The sequence below is a fragment of the Phalaenopsis equestris genome, unplaced genomic scaffold (genome assembly GCF_001263595.1).
Source record: "Phalaenopsis equestris unplaced genomic scaffold, ASM126359v1 Scaffold000414, whole genome shotgun sequence".
NCBI classification, from domain to species: Eukaryota; Viridiplantae; Streptophyta; class Magnoliopsida; order Asparagales; family Orchidaceae; genus Phalaenopsis; species Phalaenopsis equestris.
This window is the reverse complement of record NW_018164855.1, coordinates 123,672-136,574: the sequence shown is the minus strand read 5'-3', so window position 1 is coordinate 136,574 and position 12,903 is coordinate 123,672. Positions and strand designations below refer to the sequence as shown.

Genomic DNA, 12,903 nt, shown 5'->3' with positions numbered 1-12,903 from the left:
TCTTAAATAAGCTGGTGAGGTTCAAATTTGCATTTCATTAGCTCTCATGTGAATTATAGGAAATCAAGAAAAGGGGTGGACAATGAATGAGAAATAGAGGAGAATCTATTATAAAATTTCCTAAATAAGCTGGTGAGGTTCAAATTTGTTTATATTTGATTTATTAGCTCATCTTATTCAACATACTACTTAATTACACTATTATTTATAAATTGTTGATCTGAGGTGCGTTACTTTGTTCTGTTTAAGGCTTCGTTTGAAGAAGTTTCCTCATTCGGTGAAGGTCGCTTTGTTTTATTCAATCTCAAATGATTAAAATTTAAGATTTTTGCGATATAATATTCAAAGACGTTTCAAAAATGTTCTATTGACAAACATAAATTTTTCCAGACCAGAGTATTGTGTGCAATCGAAGTGAAGTCCACCGGATTCCTAAAATTCACTTGTGGGCTCAATTTTTATTTTAGTAGATTCAATCATCAATCCCCTCAAAATCGATAATTTTGCAGTCTAAAGTTTCTTTTTTTATTTCGTTAAGAATAGATTATATGTTCAGATCTTTCGTAATCGAACCTTTTTCTGCGCAGATCAAAACGGATAAATCAATCCCCCTTTACATCCGCCTGGCCACACGAAAGGCGGAGCTCACCTCCCTCTTTACCTGCGAGCTGTTACGTCTAACCAAGACTCAGCTCCGGTCAACTCGCTCACTGAGTTACCGGCGATTTTCCTCAGCGGCTCGCCGGAGAAGGAATCTATATCTCTTTTTTCTGTGGCCCCCTTAGATTCCTGGTGTCGCCACTCGCCGGTCAGTAGCTTTTACTTTCTCCCTCTGTGCTCCTCTGTGTTATCTGCTCCGCTCTCCTTCTGGCGCAATGCAGCTTTGATCAGTGAGCTATGGAGTTATATTCTGTATGTTTGTGATCAAAATTTGTTCGTTTTTTGGGAACCGAGCTCACGGTCTTACTTTAGCTCCATTGATTTTGTTTGGGTCCGTGAAATTTCTTCTTTTCTTTTCCTTATTAGATCTGCTGGCTGATTTTTGCTGTTTAGACGAAGAACCAATGAAATTTTGACCACTAATTGATGTGATTTCTTTTCTGAATTGTCTCTGTTAGTATTTCAGATATCGGCTTGTTTTAGGTTTTCTTAGTCTGCAAGATTTACCGTAATTGGTCAAGTTTCTACTTTTTTCCTGCGTTCCTTTCGGTTTCCCTTCTTTCAATCTTTTGCTTGTTTTGCTTTTCTTTATTTGGAAGGGGGCCTTGACGCTAGTTCTTCGCCGTTTTCTTCGGTTTTCGTGCTAATACTGTAGCATAGCTTTCTCTTGGCTTTGATTACTAATCTGCACTCATTTGAGAGGGGAAATAGATAAAAGTACTCTTCATTAATGAAAGAAAACCTTTCCAACTATAGTTTTACAGATCTTATATTGTCAGATCTTATGTAAATTAAAATTATTCTTCTAGTCATGAAGGTTGTTTACTTTGCATTTCTATCCTTCAGCATCCAAAAAAAATTAGTCTTTTAACAGCAGCACTGTGATTTATCTAAAGATTTGTTTTTATCTTTAGTCTTGCAGATTGAAGTATGGGTAGCCCTCTAATGTGGACAGATGAAGCTGCTTCCTAATTAGAACTGGTAGGAGAATCTAACAAGCTCTTGCTTTGCTGATATGATTTAATGATCTGGTTTCAAGTAGCAAACTTTTTTTTTTCTTACTTATTTTTGTTTGATAATTCATTGTGTCTTTCATTTGATCTATTTCTCTCCTTGTTTTCTCGGCTTTGTTCCTTCAGATTTCATGATGAGTGGGTTACAGAACAAGATAACTCAGAAGCCCCTTTCTTCAGTGTAAGGGAAGGATGATGAACCTGTTTGACTTGAGCGCCGGCATGGCTGGAACCAAGAAAGCTTTTCGAGATGGTAATCCTCAATCCCTTCTGGTTATTTAGTACATTATTCCTTAGATTTTCGAGATTTTCAACTCTGCAAACTTCACATATTGTGTGGTTTTTGCAAAACTGTAAGGTTTGGTCTGTGAAGCAAGCTTTATTTTAACAAGTTCATTTTTTTCAGATTATTACAATCATGACATTTTTCAATCAATTTTCACAAAGTTTTAAAGCAAATTGTTGCATATACAACAACAAGAACAAAACCTTTATCCCACTAAGTGGGACCGGCTACATGAATCATTTTTCTTCATTGAATCTAATTTCATTAATATTAGTAATGCGGGATGGATCCCACAAATCAATATGTATTAAGGAGTAAGATATTGTGACTTTTGAGTGGCTTAAATGATAGGATGCTTTATGGTGTTTAGCCATTTGAGATGCTTTACACGAGAGCTCAAAGACTTCTATTTTGCTGAATGATACATTAAGGATGGATGTTTCATTTGAATGTGATAGAGATAAATTATCACCCTTTTTGTATTCACTATTTTTGGATAGATAAGTTTGAGAGGTGTGATTATTATCACTCATATCTTGATAGTAGAGTTCTTCTTCTTCCATAGCATTTCCAATCATCTCTTCTTTGTTTTTATCCTGAAAAACAATGATTGAAAAAAGTGCAGCTTAAGTCAGAATTTAGTTCTTGAATGTATAATATGTTATAACAACGACAACAATAATAACAAGCATTTAACCTACTATGTGGGGTCAGCTACATGAATCCTTTTTCTCCATTGTATCCTATTCAGTGTCATATTTTCATTTAATTCTAATAAATTAAGATCATTTTCTTATACAATCTGCCCAAGACTTTATGGTAAAATCAAATTCTTTTGAATTGCACCTAAAATCAAATTCAGATGGTCAACGTTTAATGTGACTAAACCTATCTAAGACGGCTCTCTAATTTTGTCCGTCACTGGAGCTACACCAACCCTATGACAGATAAATTGTTGCATATATGAGAACAAAAAAAAAAAAAAATGATATACATTCAGTAGTAGCAGAAAAAAAACTCCTCTCAAGAAGAGAATAAGAGAATGTGTGGGGAGCTAACTGCAATAATCTCTTCTTTTTTATTTCTAACAATTTATGTCATGTTTGGATTTTCTTTTATTTTTTCCTTTTCTTAAGTCCCTTGGGAAAACATGTTTGGAACCAAAATATTAGAATGACTTTAGTTATTGGATTTGCTTTTAGATTAGTGCAGTATATGACAAATCAATTAAAGCCTTTAGTTTTCACACATCTCAAAGCAAATTTAATGGCTAGAAGATTCATCATGATTAATTTTGGTCATTAGGATTTATTAGTGTTTAATTATGGTACCTAGGTCTAGATTAATCAATCAATTACTCAATTGATTAAAATAGTTTGTTAATAGATATATATTTCAACTAATCAGAAATTAACTTAATTTCAAGTAAGACTGCTAATTTTATTTTTTTGGGCCATTTACATACATGTCACCCAATTTTTATGTATCTACATATCAAACACCTCCTAAACTTTACTTTTTATATTTATGCCCCTAAATCTTTCATATCACATAAAATTCCCATTATTTTAATTTTTAAAAGATGCAATGCACCTCTTCATATATACGTAAGGCGATATAAATGTGAAAATTGAAATTTAGGTTTTAGATATGTAAATTACATAGTAATTTATTGGTATATATGTAAATTTTTCTATTTGTTAATGACAATGAATAGGTTTGAGTTAAAATGTAAAATGTTAGTGTTGTCATGCTTTTACTTTTTATATGCTTGTTGTGGATTCTTTTGCTTGTGTATGTTATAAAACCTTTGTGATTAAAACTACTTTCAGGTTCTATTGGAGGTAGAAATCGACCAGTCGGCCCAAACAAAGCAATAGATCCTGTTGAACTTCACTCGGATGATAAATCAGTAAGGACTTACTTTACTCAAGTTTATTTTTCAATCCATTAATAAACTTTTAAAAGAAATATTTCTTATATTTTGTCATAATATAGCTCATTTGTGAGTCGAGGAAAGGTTCTTCTGTAAAAAGATCAAATACAATCCCGATGAAAATGCTTATCGCTCAGGAGATGTGTAAAGATACAGATGCAAAACGGAAACCGCCAAATGTGATTGCGAGATTAATGGGCCTCGATGATGCCCTGCCCGGTGCTCCATCTGTTGCATCTTCTAAACGAAATTTGCTTGATGGTGAGGATTGTAAGCAACGACAAGTTGGATATCTTGATAGATCAAAGTCTAAAGAGCTTCAATCTTGTTGCAACGAGAACAAGGATTTTCGAGATGTGTATGAAGTAAGGCGGCAATCATCAAGATCCAATTTTTTAGATGATGGAGCGCTGCAAAATGGTTTTTATGAGAGTCGAAATGATAAAAGAATGGCCTTTGTTCGTGAGAAGTTCATCGAAGCGAAACGACTAGCGACGGATGAGAAGCTTTTGGAGTCTAAAGAGTTCCATGATGCTCTTGAGGTGTTGAGTTCGAATCGAGATTTGTTTCTAAAGTTTTTGGATGAGCCTAACTCGCTTTTTCTGAGTGGTTCGGAGGAACATCATTTCATTCCATCGCCGCCTCAGACAAAGCGAATTACCGTGTTGAGACCGTCAAAAACAAATGAGACGAAATTTAAGGTAAAGAATCAATATGATAGTGGTTCCGAGCTGCGGAATACAATATGGAATTCGGGTTTTGCTCATCATCCAATGACTGAAAAGTTGCCTGAGCCAACAAGGATTGTGGTCTTGAAGCCGAGCCCACGAAAACATTTAGACTTGAAGTCCCCCGTTACTCCTTTCTCATCATCGCCGGAACGGCCGAGGAAAGGAGATGGTCATGGAGGTCAAAAACCCCGTGATCCAGATGGGCGAAATATGGCCGAAAGCCTAAGTAGGCATCGAAGGGATGAATCTCTGTTGTCTTCTGTGTTCTCGAATGGATATGTTGGTGATGATAGCTCTTTTAATAGGTCAGAAAATTATGTAGGAGAGGACTATGACAATAGTGATTCAGAAATTGGAAGCTATTGGGATTTCATGAGTAATAGATATGGAAGTCCGTACTCGCATTCACCGTTAAATCGAGCTTCCCGTTCGCCTGAATCATCGTCAGTTGTAAGAGAGGCGAAGAAACGGTTGTCGGAGCGGTGGGCTTTGGTTACATCGAATGTGCTGAATCAGGAAAAGCTTCAAGGAAGGAGGAGCTCCGGCACCTTGGGAGAGATGCTCTCCATCAATGAGCTAAAAATGGAAAATAGGAATGATAATTTGGGGTTTAGGGTAGAGGAATTTAGAATGATTAGAAGGACAAAAGAAGAAAATGGAAATGAGGGATCCAGTGGTTGTAGTCTTTCGAGATCAAAATCTGTTCCTGCATCGTCGCCAACTTATGGAAGCATTCGATTGAACACCGATGATTCTGACTCACGAACTGATAAATCTGTGGCGACGAAATCACAGAGCGGGAAAACATCTTTCAAGGGACGAGTAACGAGCTTGTTCTTCTCGAAGAGCAAAAGAAGTGGGAGAGATGATTCCTTTTCATCTCAATTAGAAAACAGTGCTGACACTGTTGATAATATCAATGGTAATTCATCTCAAGCAATTCAGCCTAATGTCCCTGAAATAAGCCTGTCAGGAAAATTCGAGGCCGAGTCAGGCCAAATATCTCCTCCAGTTGTACCGAGTGATGACTCAGATACTAGCAAAAGCTCCTTGAAGGTATGTTTTTCATGCATTATCACATAAAATTCTCCTTTCGCAAGTTTTTGAATATCGAATACAAGCTTCGCTCACATTCGTGCAGGCCAGTCTATCTCATGAAGAGCCCGGACTTTCATCTTCGAGCGAAAACCACGACACGCTACAAATGCCCGAGAAAAACACTGACAACGAGAAAAACAGTGAGAACCAGAATCATCCCAGTCCTACTTCCATACTCGATGCACCATTTAAAGATGAATCAAACGAAAATGCCCCACATTCTTCCAAATTCGCTCCTTCCGATAACCCGCGTAAGCTATATACATTCACAACTTAGTTCAAATCCTATGATTCTCGAAAACTCAACAACCTCCTCCTCTTGCAGAAGCATTATCGAGGTCACCGCCGATCGAATCGATTGCCCGCACCTTCTCATGGGATGATCACTGCTCAAGAGCACCATTACCAGCTTCATTAAAGCTCTCCAGAGCTATCTGCAGCAAGGAAGATGAAGATGATCCAAAAGATCTGATAGTAGTGCAGAACTTGCTGACAGCTTCTGGCTTATATAAGAATAAGCTAAGCACCATCTTCAATGGCTGGCATTCGCCGGACATCCCTCTGGATCCCAACTTACTGGATGAACTCTCAGATTTGAAAGAGGGAGGAGTCAGGAATAGAGAGAGGAGATCAAACCAGAAGCTTATCTTCGACTGTCTCAATCTGGTTCTACAAGAACTCGGCCATTCTGTCGAACAAGGAGCTTATCAAAGCACTGCCATTGTTGCAGAAGATGAAGGTCTGCTTGCAGCGCAAGTGTGGCCCGTAGTGAAGAGTAAGCTTTCGGGCGAGGGGAAGCGGAGCGCTGGAGAGGCTGAAAATGGCGGCTTGGTGGTCGAGAGACTGCTCGGAAGGGAGCTAACGTGCAGCGGTGGATGGACGGAATTGATGCAGTCTGAGCTTGCAGCCATCAGCAGAGAAATTGGTGAGGAAGTGTTGGAGGAGCTCGTTGGAGAGGTTTTGGTAGGGATGATGATGACTCTTAGTTAAATTTGCTTTTTTTTTTCTTTTGTTTTGCTCTAATGACTGTTGATTCTATATTGTTTAGGTGTTCTAGAATAGAAGTCATGTAAGTATGCATTTTATGTGTCTTTTGATCTTGTGCTGATGCCATTGTTGCTAAATTCTAGTTTTTTTGTTTGTTTGTTAAAACTAGTTAGTTATTCAACTTGCTGAGGAAATAAATTGCTGTTTCATGTTCAGGTCTCCATGATCAGAGATATGATGTTGCTTTGTTGTTGTAAGGGAATATTTTGATTTGACATAGGAGATTTGGGTGATATGCAAATACATAAAAGTTGGGTGATATGCAATGTTCTTTATATGTAAATGTGTATGTTTTTGAGAGATTTTTAAGTCATTTGTGGAGTGTGTAATTGATGTTAATTTTGTAATTACATTAATTGTGAGTTTGGCAGAGGTGGAACACTGGCGCAAGTATGTTCTAAATAAACTTTTTTCTTAGTTGGTGGATTTTTGCAAATAGGAAATTACATGAATTATATGAGTTTGGGCGAGGTGATTGACAGGGTGGCTCCATGTGATTTTGTATTTTAATACATAATGTTTCATAATGTTGACAAAGAAGAGTGATGGATGATGGCAAGGGTTCTCACATGCGTTTGAAATTAAAAAAGAGAGGAATATTAAATTTACTAGGTGAAAATTTGTTGTTGTATATATAATAAGCCAACGAACCTTTGCATGAAATTGGTGGCTCAAAATTTTTTAATGGCATATGTGTGTGTGATATATATATATATTTGTGACTTTGGTTGGTAGAAATTGTAAAACCATCGAGGTCACGGGTTCAATCCCGTTTGTGTGTGCCGTTTGTGTGTGAAATGGAATTCTTAGACACATGAGATTGATCATGAGGCTAGTCTAATATCCTCGGGCCAATTTTTATAATATATATTAGCTTAACTGATATATTAATGTAGTTGATTATGGTGAAAAGTAAATAAGAATTCATTTGGTCTAAATTTGATTGATAAGTCATTAATAAATTTTGATGTTTGACACGAATTTTGAGGTAATTAGCACAAATTTAAGTTTAAATATTTATATGCAATAAATATTTAAACTTAAATTAAGAATTATTCAAAACTCTCATTTAAGTAAGCTTATAGTCAAACTAATATGTTCAATGAGATGAGCCTAATGCAACCAAATTTGACTCAATCTGAATTAAACTAAGCCCGAATCAAGCCATTAAACTACTTTTGAAAGCTGTGTGGTTAATTAGAAGATCAAATGGATTCCAAATTGACAAGCTTATAGTTAAATCGAGCGTCTCGGTAAGATGAATCTAATGACCTCAAGATTATTGAATTTTGACATCATTAAAATCTTCATTGAACTATTTCATTTACAGAGAACTCCAGTCCTAGACTCCATAAACAAAGCCCTACCCCCTTCATGAGGGGGAACAACAAGCTAGAGCTGGAATGGGAGGAGTCAAAATTCAGGTTTGTTTTGGATCGAAGACCTGATGAATATTTCCTGCTCCTAGAGCCTTTGATCATCATTGATCACCGTTCATCTACCGTTGTCGACTACTTTCAGTTGCGCCTTGCTCGCTAATGTCGATGAGTCCTACAATGCAACAACATTCCTCGAAGACGATGCAACGATGTACCTAAAGAAGGTGTAATGATGCATTCAGAAGACGATGTAATGATACACCCTAAAAATGGTGTAACGACATGCCACAAATATGATGTAATAATGCACTTCAAAGATGGTGTAATGATACAATCAAAGAAGTTATAACGATGCATGACACACAACCAAGTATCGCGAAGCACGGGCGGCTCGCGTAAGTATACGTGACGTATTAATAGTACTGGAGTTTGAGTATGGTTGTCAATCCTACAGAGAAAGAGATGAATTCAAAGGAAAACTTCTAGCTTACAATTTTCAGCCTAAACCTGAAGAGTTTAATTTGCAAGTTCAATTTTAAATCTAATCAAAAGCTATGAAAAAAAACTAGTATGTCCTAACAAGCAAAAATATTCTTTTATAAATCAGAAGTTGAGAATTCCCCTCTTTAACTGATGAAGTGATGGATATGTCTAAGGATTATATTAAAAAATTAGTGTCAATCAGAAGAAAAATTCTTCTTTATCTTATTTTGGTGGTCTAAGGAAGAATAAAAGTCTTAAGTTTAGTTTCCTAATATTCTTGAACTACACATAAGAAAATGTCTTCTAGAAGATTGCATGAATCAAATGACAATATCTCTATTCCAATAAATTCTTGTTGTTAACTCCTTTGTTCCATAAAAAATCCTTCAGGATATCAATATTCACAAAATATTTTAACAATCATCTCGCCAAGGAGAAAGTAAATTAAGTTTTCAAATTAGCAAAACACATTTAAACTCAAATTAAAGCCCAAACAATCTCAAATCCCTTGGCATATCCAATCACCATCTCAATTAAAGCAAGAAGTAAGAAGACTACTTACCATTCATTACAAATATCATCAAAGCAAACTTAATTTTATGCATAAACTTCAAAACCAAAGTCCTTACACATAAAATCTAAAGAAAATACAATATAAACAAACTTATCTCCTTCACAAGTAATTTGAGGATGTGACTAACAACAAGCAATCCAAGTTATCAATCCTCCCAATCTCTCTCTCTTTATCTCTTCTAATCTCTTGCAAGTTGTGTGGTCTTCTCCTCCCAAATTCTCCCTCTAGAGTTGTCAGAAGAAAAATGATGAAAAAAGATCTCTTTAATTCGTGATCAAGCATTTTATTCATTTCTCCCCATACTAAATTTTTTAACTGTCATAACAGTCAATTTTTTTGTATCGATGTCGGGGCGCTACAAATCATTCTTCTACAGCACCTAGTCGCTAGTGTCGTGACGCCTAGGCACTGCACTTTTGGCGCCCCAGCGTCACAAATCCAATGATGGGTTTCCAAGCTCTAGGGAAATCTTCCTCAATTTGGGGCCTAGGCGCTGCAAGGCAGCACTCTAGGTCCAGTGCCCTGACGCTACAACTCTAACATTGGGTCTCCAAGCTCTCTGTTTGTGCACTCTAGGGGACCGGTTCTAATGCCTAGACACCGGGTTCTAGCGCCTAGGCTTTAGAACACCACTCAACTCCTTTTTCCTCATTTTGATTCCTGATTTGCTTGTTACACATGTTATCTGCATTTTATCCAAAATACCTTCCAAAAACATAATAAAAACATATAAAAAGTCATAGCAAAGACGATAAACAAGCATATTATACAAAAAAGTCAAAATCCCCCAAACTTATTAGTTATTCTCCAAGTAACTACAAAACTTAAACCTTTGATCTTATTGAACATAAGAGGAATGTGTTTTCATAAGTTACCACATTCAATCGAACTTTCAAAAATACATAATTAGTGAACATAAATCTTCTATTGAATTATTTTGATAAATGTGTTTAAGAAAATTTTAAACTTCTTCAAATGTTATTGAATCTCATATTCACTTTAAGGGACTGAATAATTTCTAAGCTAATACATTCTAATTTTAAACAAATATACTCAAAACCTCTTTTCTTCGTATGTATAAAAACACACTGAAATAGCCATGCTCCACCCCCAAGATAACGAAAAAATATTACGTTTGTACTACGCATATAGAGCTACGTGCGTAGCCAATAAAATCACGGCACCCGAAAAAAAAAACTGTGTGGTAACACTGGGGAATATTCCCCCCGTGTTATTCATGTGTTATTCATTTGTAAACACAATAACACATGAATAACATACAATAACGCCTGAATAACACTGAGAGGGAGGGAATATTCCTCTGTGTTACCGGTGAAATCAAGGCAAGAAAAACAAAAAATTTGTCCGGTAACACGAGGGAATATTCCCCCCGTGTTATTCAGGTGTTATTGTATCTTATTCATGTGTTTTTCCCCCGTGTTATCGATGTTATTCAGGTGTTATTGTATGTTATTCATGTGTTTTTCCCCCGTGTTATCGGTGAAATCAAGGCAAGAAAAACAAAAAATTCGCCCTGTAATACGGGGGAATATTCCCCCTAGTGTTATTCAGGTGTTATTATATATTATTCATGTGTTATTCATATGTTATTGTATTATTATAACATCAGGAATATTCTCAGAACACAATAACACATGAATAACATACAATAACACGTGAATAATATGGGGGGAATATTCTCTTATATTACCGAGCCGTTTTTTTATCTCGTGTGGCGTGATTTTATTGGCTACGCTCTCCGTGTGTGGTAATGATGTAATATTTTTACCTGACGAACATGTGCGAGTATATGAGCAATGCAGGCCTTGGACCTCCATTGGAAAACGTTGATGGTGTTTTCTCTAGTACTGGCTGGTATGCTACTAACCAAATTGCCGTTGATGTCATCTTTAACAATCGGATGAAGCAATAAGAGTTATTGACGAATGATTCCTTCCTGGCTGCTGCTGTGTTTGTACCCTTTTATGCTGGTTTTGACATAGCCAGATACCTATGGATCTCTATGAGAGATGCTGCTTCTCTTGATTCTGTGGATTGGCTTATGAAGCAGCCTGAGTGGAAGGTTATGGATGGGAAGGACCATTTCTTGGTTGCAGGAACGATCACATGGGATTTCCGGAGGCTGATTGGTACCAATTCTGATTGGGGTAACAAGTTTCGTTTCTTACCCGCAGCAAAGAACATGTTAACGCTTGTGGTGGAATCAAGCCCATGGAATGCCAATGATTTTGGGATACCTTACCCTACTTGTTTCCACCCTGAAAAGATTCAGATGTGTTTGTGTGGCAGGAAAGGATGAGGAAGCTGGAGAGAAACTGGCTCTTCTCCTTCGCCGGAGCACCCCGTCCCAGTAACCATAAATCGATCAGGGGGAGAATAATTTTTAATCAGTGCAAGATCTCACCTTTTTCTAAACTGCTGGAATGAGATTTTGGCGAGAGCAAATGTCACTCTCCTAGCTGCATTATGAAGATGTTTCAATCATCCTTATTTTGTTTGCAACCTCAGGGGGATTATTATACGAAGAGGTCCGCCTTTGACTCGGTTCTGGAGGGTTTTATACCTGTCTTCTTCCATCCCGACTCGGCATACACGCAATATACTTGGCATCTACCCGGAGACCATACTAAATATTCAATTTTTATTCTGGAGGATGATATCCGTAAGAGAAATGTTAGCATTGAAGAAAGACTTGAACAAATTTCTTCAGAGTCTATCAAGGTTATGAGAGAGGATGTTGTAAGTCTGATTCCAAGGATTATATATGCTGATCCTAGGACAAAGCTAGAGACTCTTAAGGACGCCTTTGATGTTGCCGTTCGGGCTGTTGTAGACAAGGTTACAATGTTGCGCAAGGATATGAACGAGGGCCTAGAATGTAAGGATTTTGTGGAGGAGAACAGTTGGAAGTATGCTTTATTGCAGGTAGAAGAGAAGATTGTTGGGCCTCATGAATGGGATCCTTTCTTCTTGTTGTAAACTTGCCCCGCCGAACACCTGAAATGTTCGAAAGAACTTTTTCTGGAGATAGAATTGGATGGAAAGAACTGTCAACTTATCTTGTTTTCAAGAACAGCTCCTTGTGCTGTATTGTCAAAGAACAGCTTTGGCTGACTTGCAGAACTCCTCCTTTGCTGTACTCCCAAAGAACAGCTTGCTTCAGTCGAATGGATTGCCAACAGTATGAGCGTCGAACGCCTTGCTGACTGCTGACCTCCCTTGTTACTGTAGCCGAATCCCTGTAGCCGTATACCTGCTTGCTCCTCGTAGGTTGGCCTTCCAAGAGAGCCGAATACCTTTCTCCCAAGAACTTGGACTGTCGAAGACCAATCAGCCAAGAACCTGCTTCGGTTTGGGCAGCCCGAGAACACCATCTGGAGTACCGAACTCCCCTGTAGCCAATAACCTGCTTCGATTTGGACAGCCCAAGGACACCTGAAGGCTGCGGTAAGAAGATGAAGTGCTGCACTCCTTGTTACCTGTTGTGCTTCCAAGAACCGAAGAACCAAAGGACAGAGTTGCCAAATGGGAGGAAAAACCACAGCAAACAAGTAGTAAACAGGGAAACTAGAAAAGAAAACTGCTGGAAATGAAAGACACAAGAAGGCTAAGAAGAGGAAGAAAAAATCAAGAAGAAGAAGAACAAGGGGAAAGACTTCAAGAATTGAGGGAAAG

At 37.4% G+C, this 12,903-nt stretch overlaps 1 protein-coding gene and 1 pseudogene across 4 annotated transcripts; both read left to right on the top strand.

The window, feature by feature from the left end:
• The first annotated feature begins 402 nt into the window (after positions 1-402).
• LOC110027123 lies at positions 403-7,011 on the top strand. 4 transcript variants are annotated; one of them, XM_020728421.1, is made up of 8 exons: positions 403-445; positions 588-808; positions 1,575-1,641; positions 1,800-1,926; positions 3,792-3,871; positions 3,958-5,682; positions 5,768-5,975; positions 6,050-7,011. In XM_020728421.1, exons 4-8 carry the CDS (start codon positions 1,866-1,868, stop codon positions 6,712-6,714), a joined length of 2,739 nt encoding a protein of 912 aa, XP_020584080.1. In that variant the 5' UTR covers positions 403-445; positions 588-808; positions 1,575-1,641; positions 1,800-1,865; the 3' UTR covers positions 6,715-7,011. The 4 variants fall into 4 exon arrangements, with proteins under 4 accessions (XP_020584080.1, XP_020584081.1, XP_020584078.1 ...); XM_020728422.1 differs by lacking the exon at positions 403-445 and having other exon boundaries at positions 499-808; positions 1,583-1,641; XM_020728419.1 differs by lacking the exon at positions 403-445 and having other exon boundaries at positions 499-808.
• Positions 7,012-10,854: 3,843 nt separating this feature from the next.
• LOC110027126 lies at positions 10,855-12,843 on the top strand (annotated as a pseudogene).
• The last annotated feature ends 60 nt before the right edge of the window (positions 12,844-12,903 follow it).

Excerpts from the sequence above, each read along its gene's own strand:
- LOC110027123 (XM_020728421.1), top strand. The coding sequence starts at position 1,866 with ATGATGAACCTGTTTGACTTGAGCGCCGGCATGGCTGGAACCAAGAAA. Across the intron at positions 1,927-3,791 it reads CAAGAAAGCTTTTCGAGATG|GTTCTATTGGAGGTAGAAAT; the intron begins GTAATCCTCAAT and ends AACTACTTTCAG. Across the intron at positions 3,872-3,957 it reads TTCACTCGGATGATAAATCA|CTCATTTGTGAGTCGAGGAA; the intron begins GTAAGGACTTAC and ends GTCATAATATAG.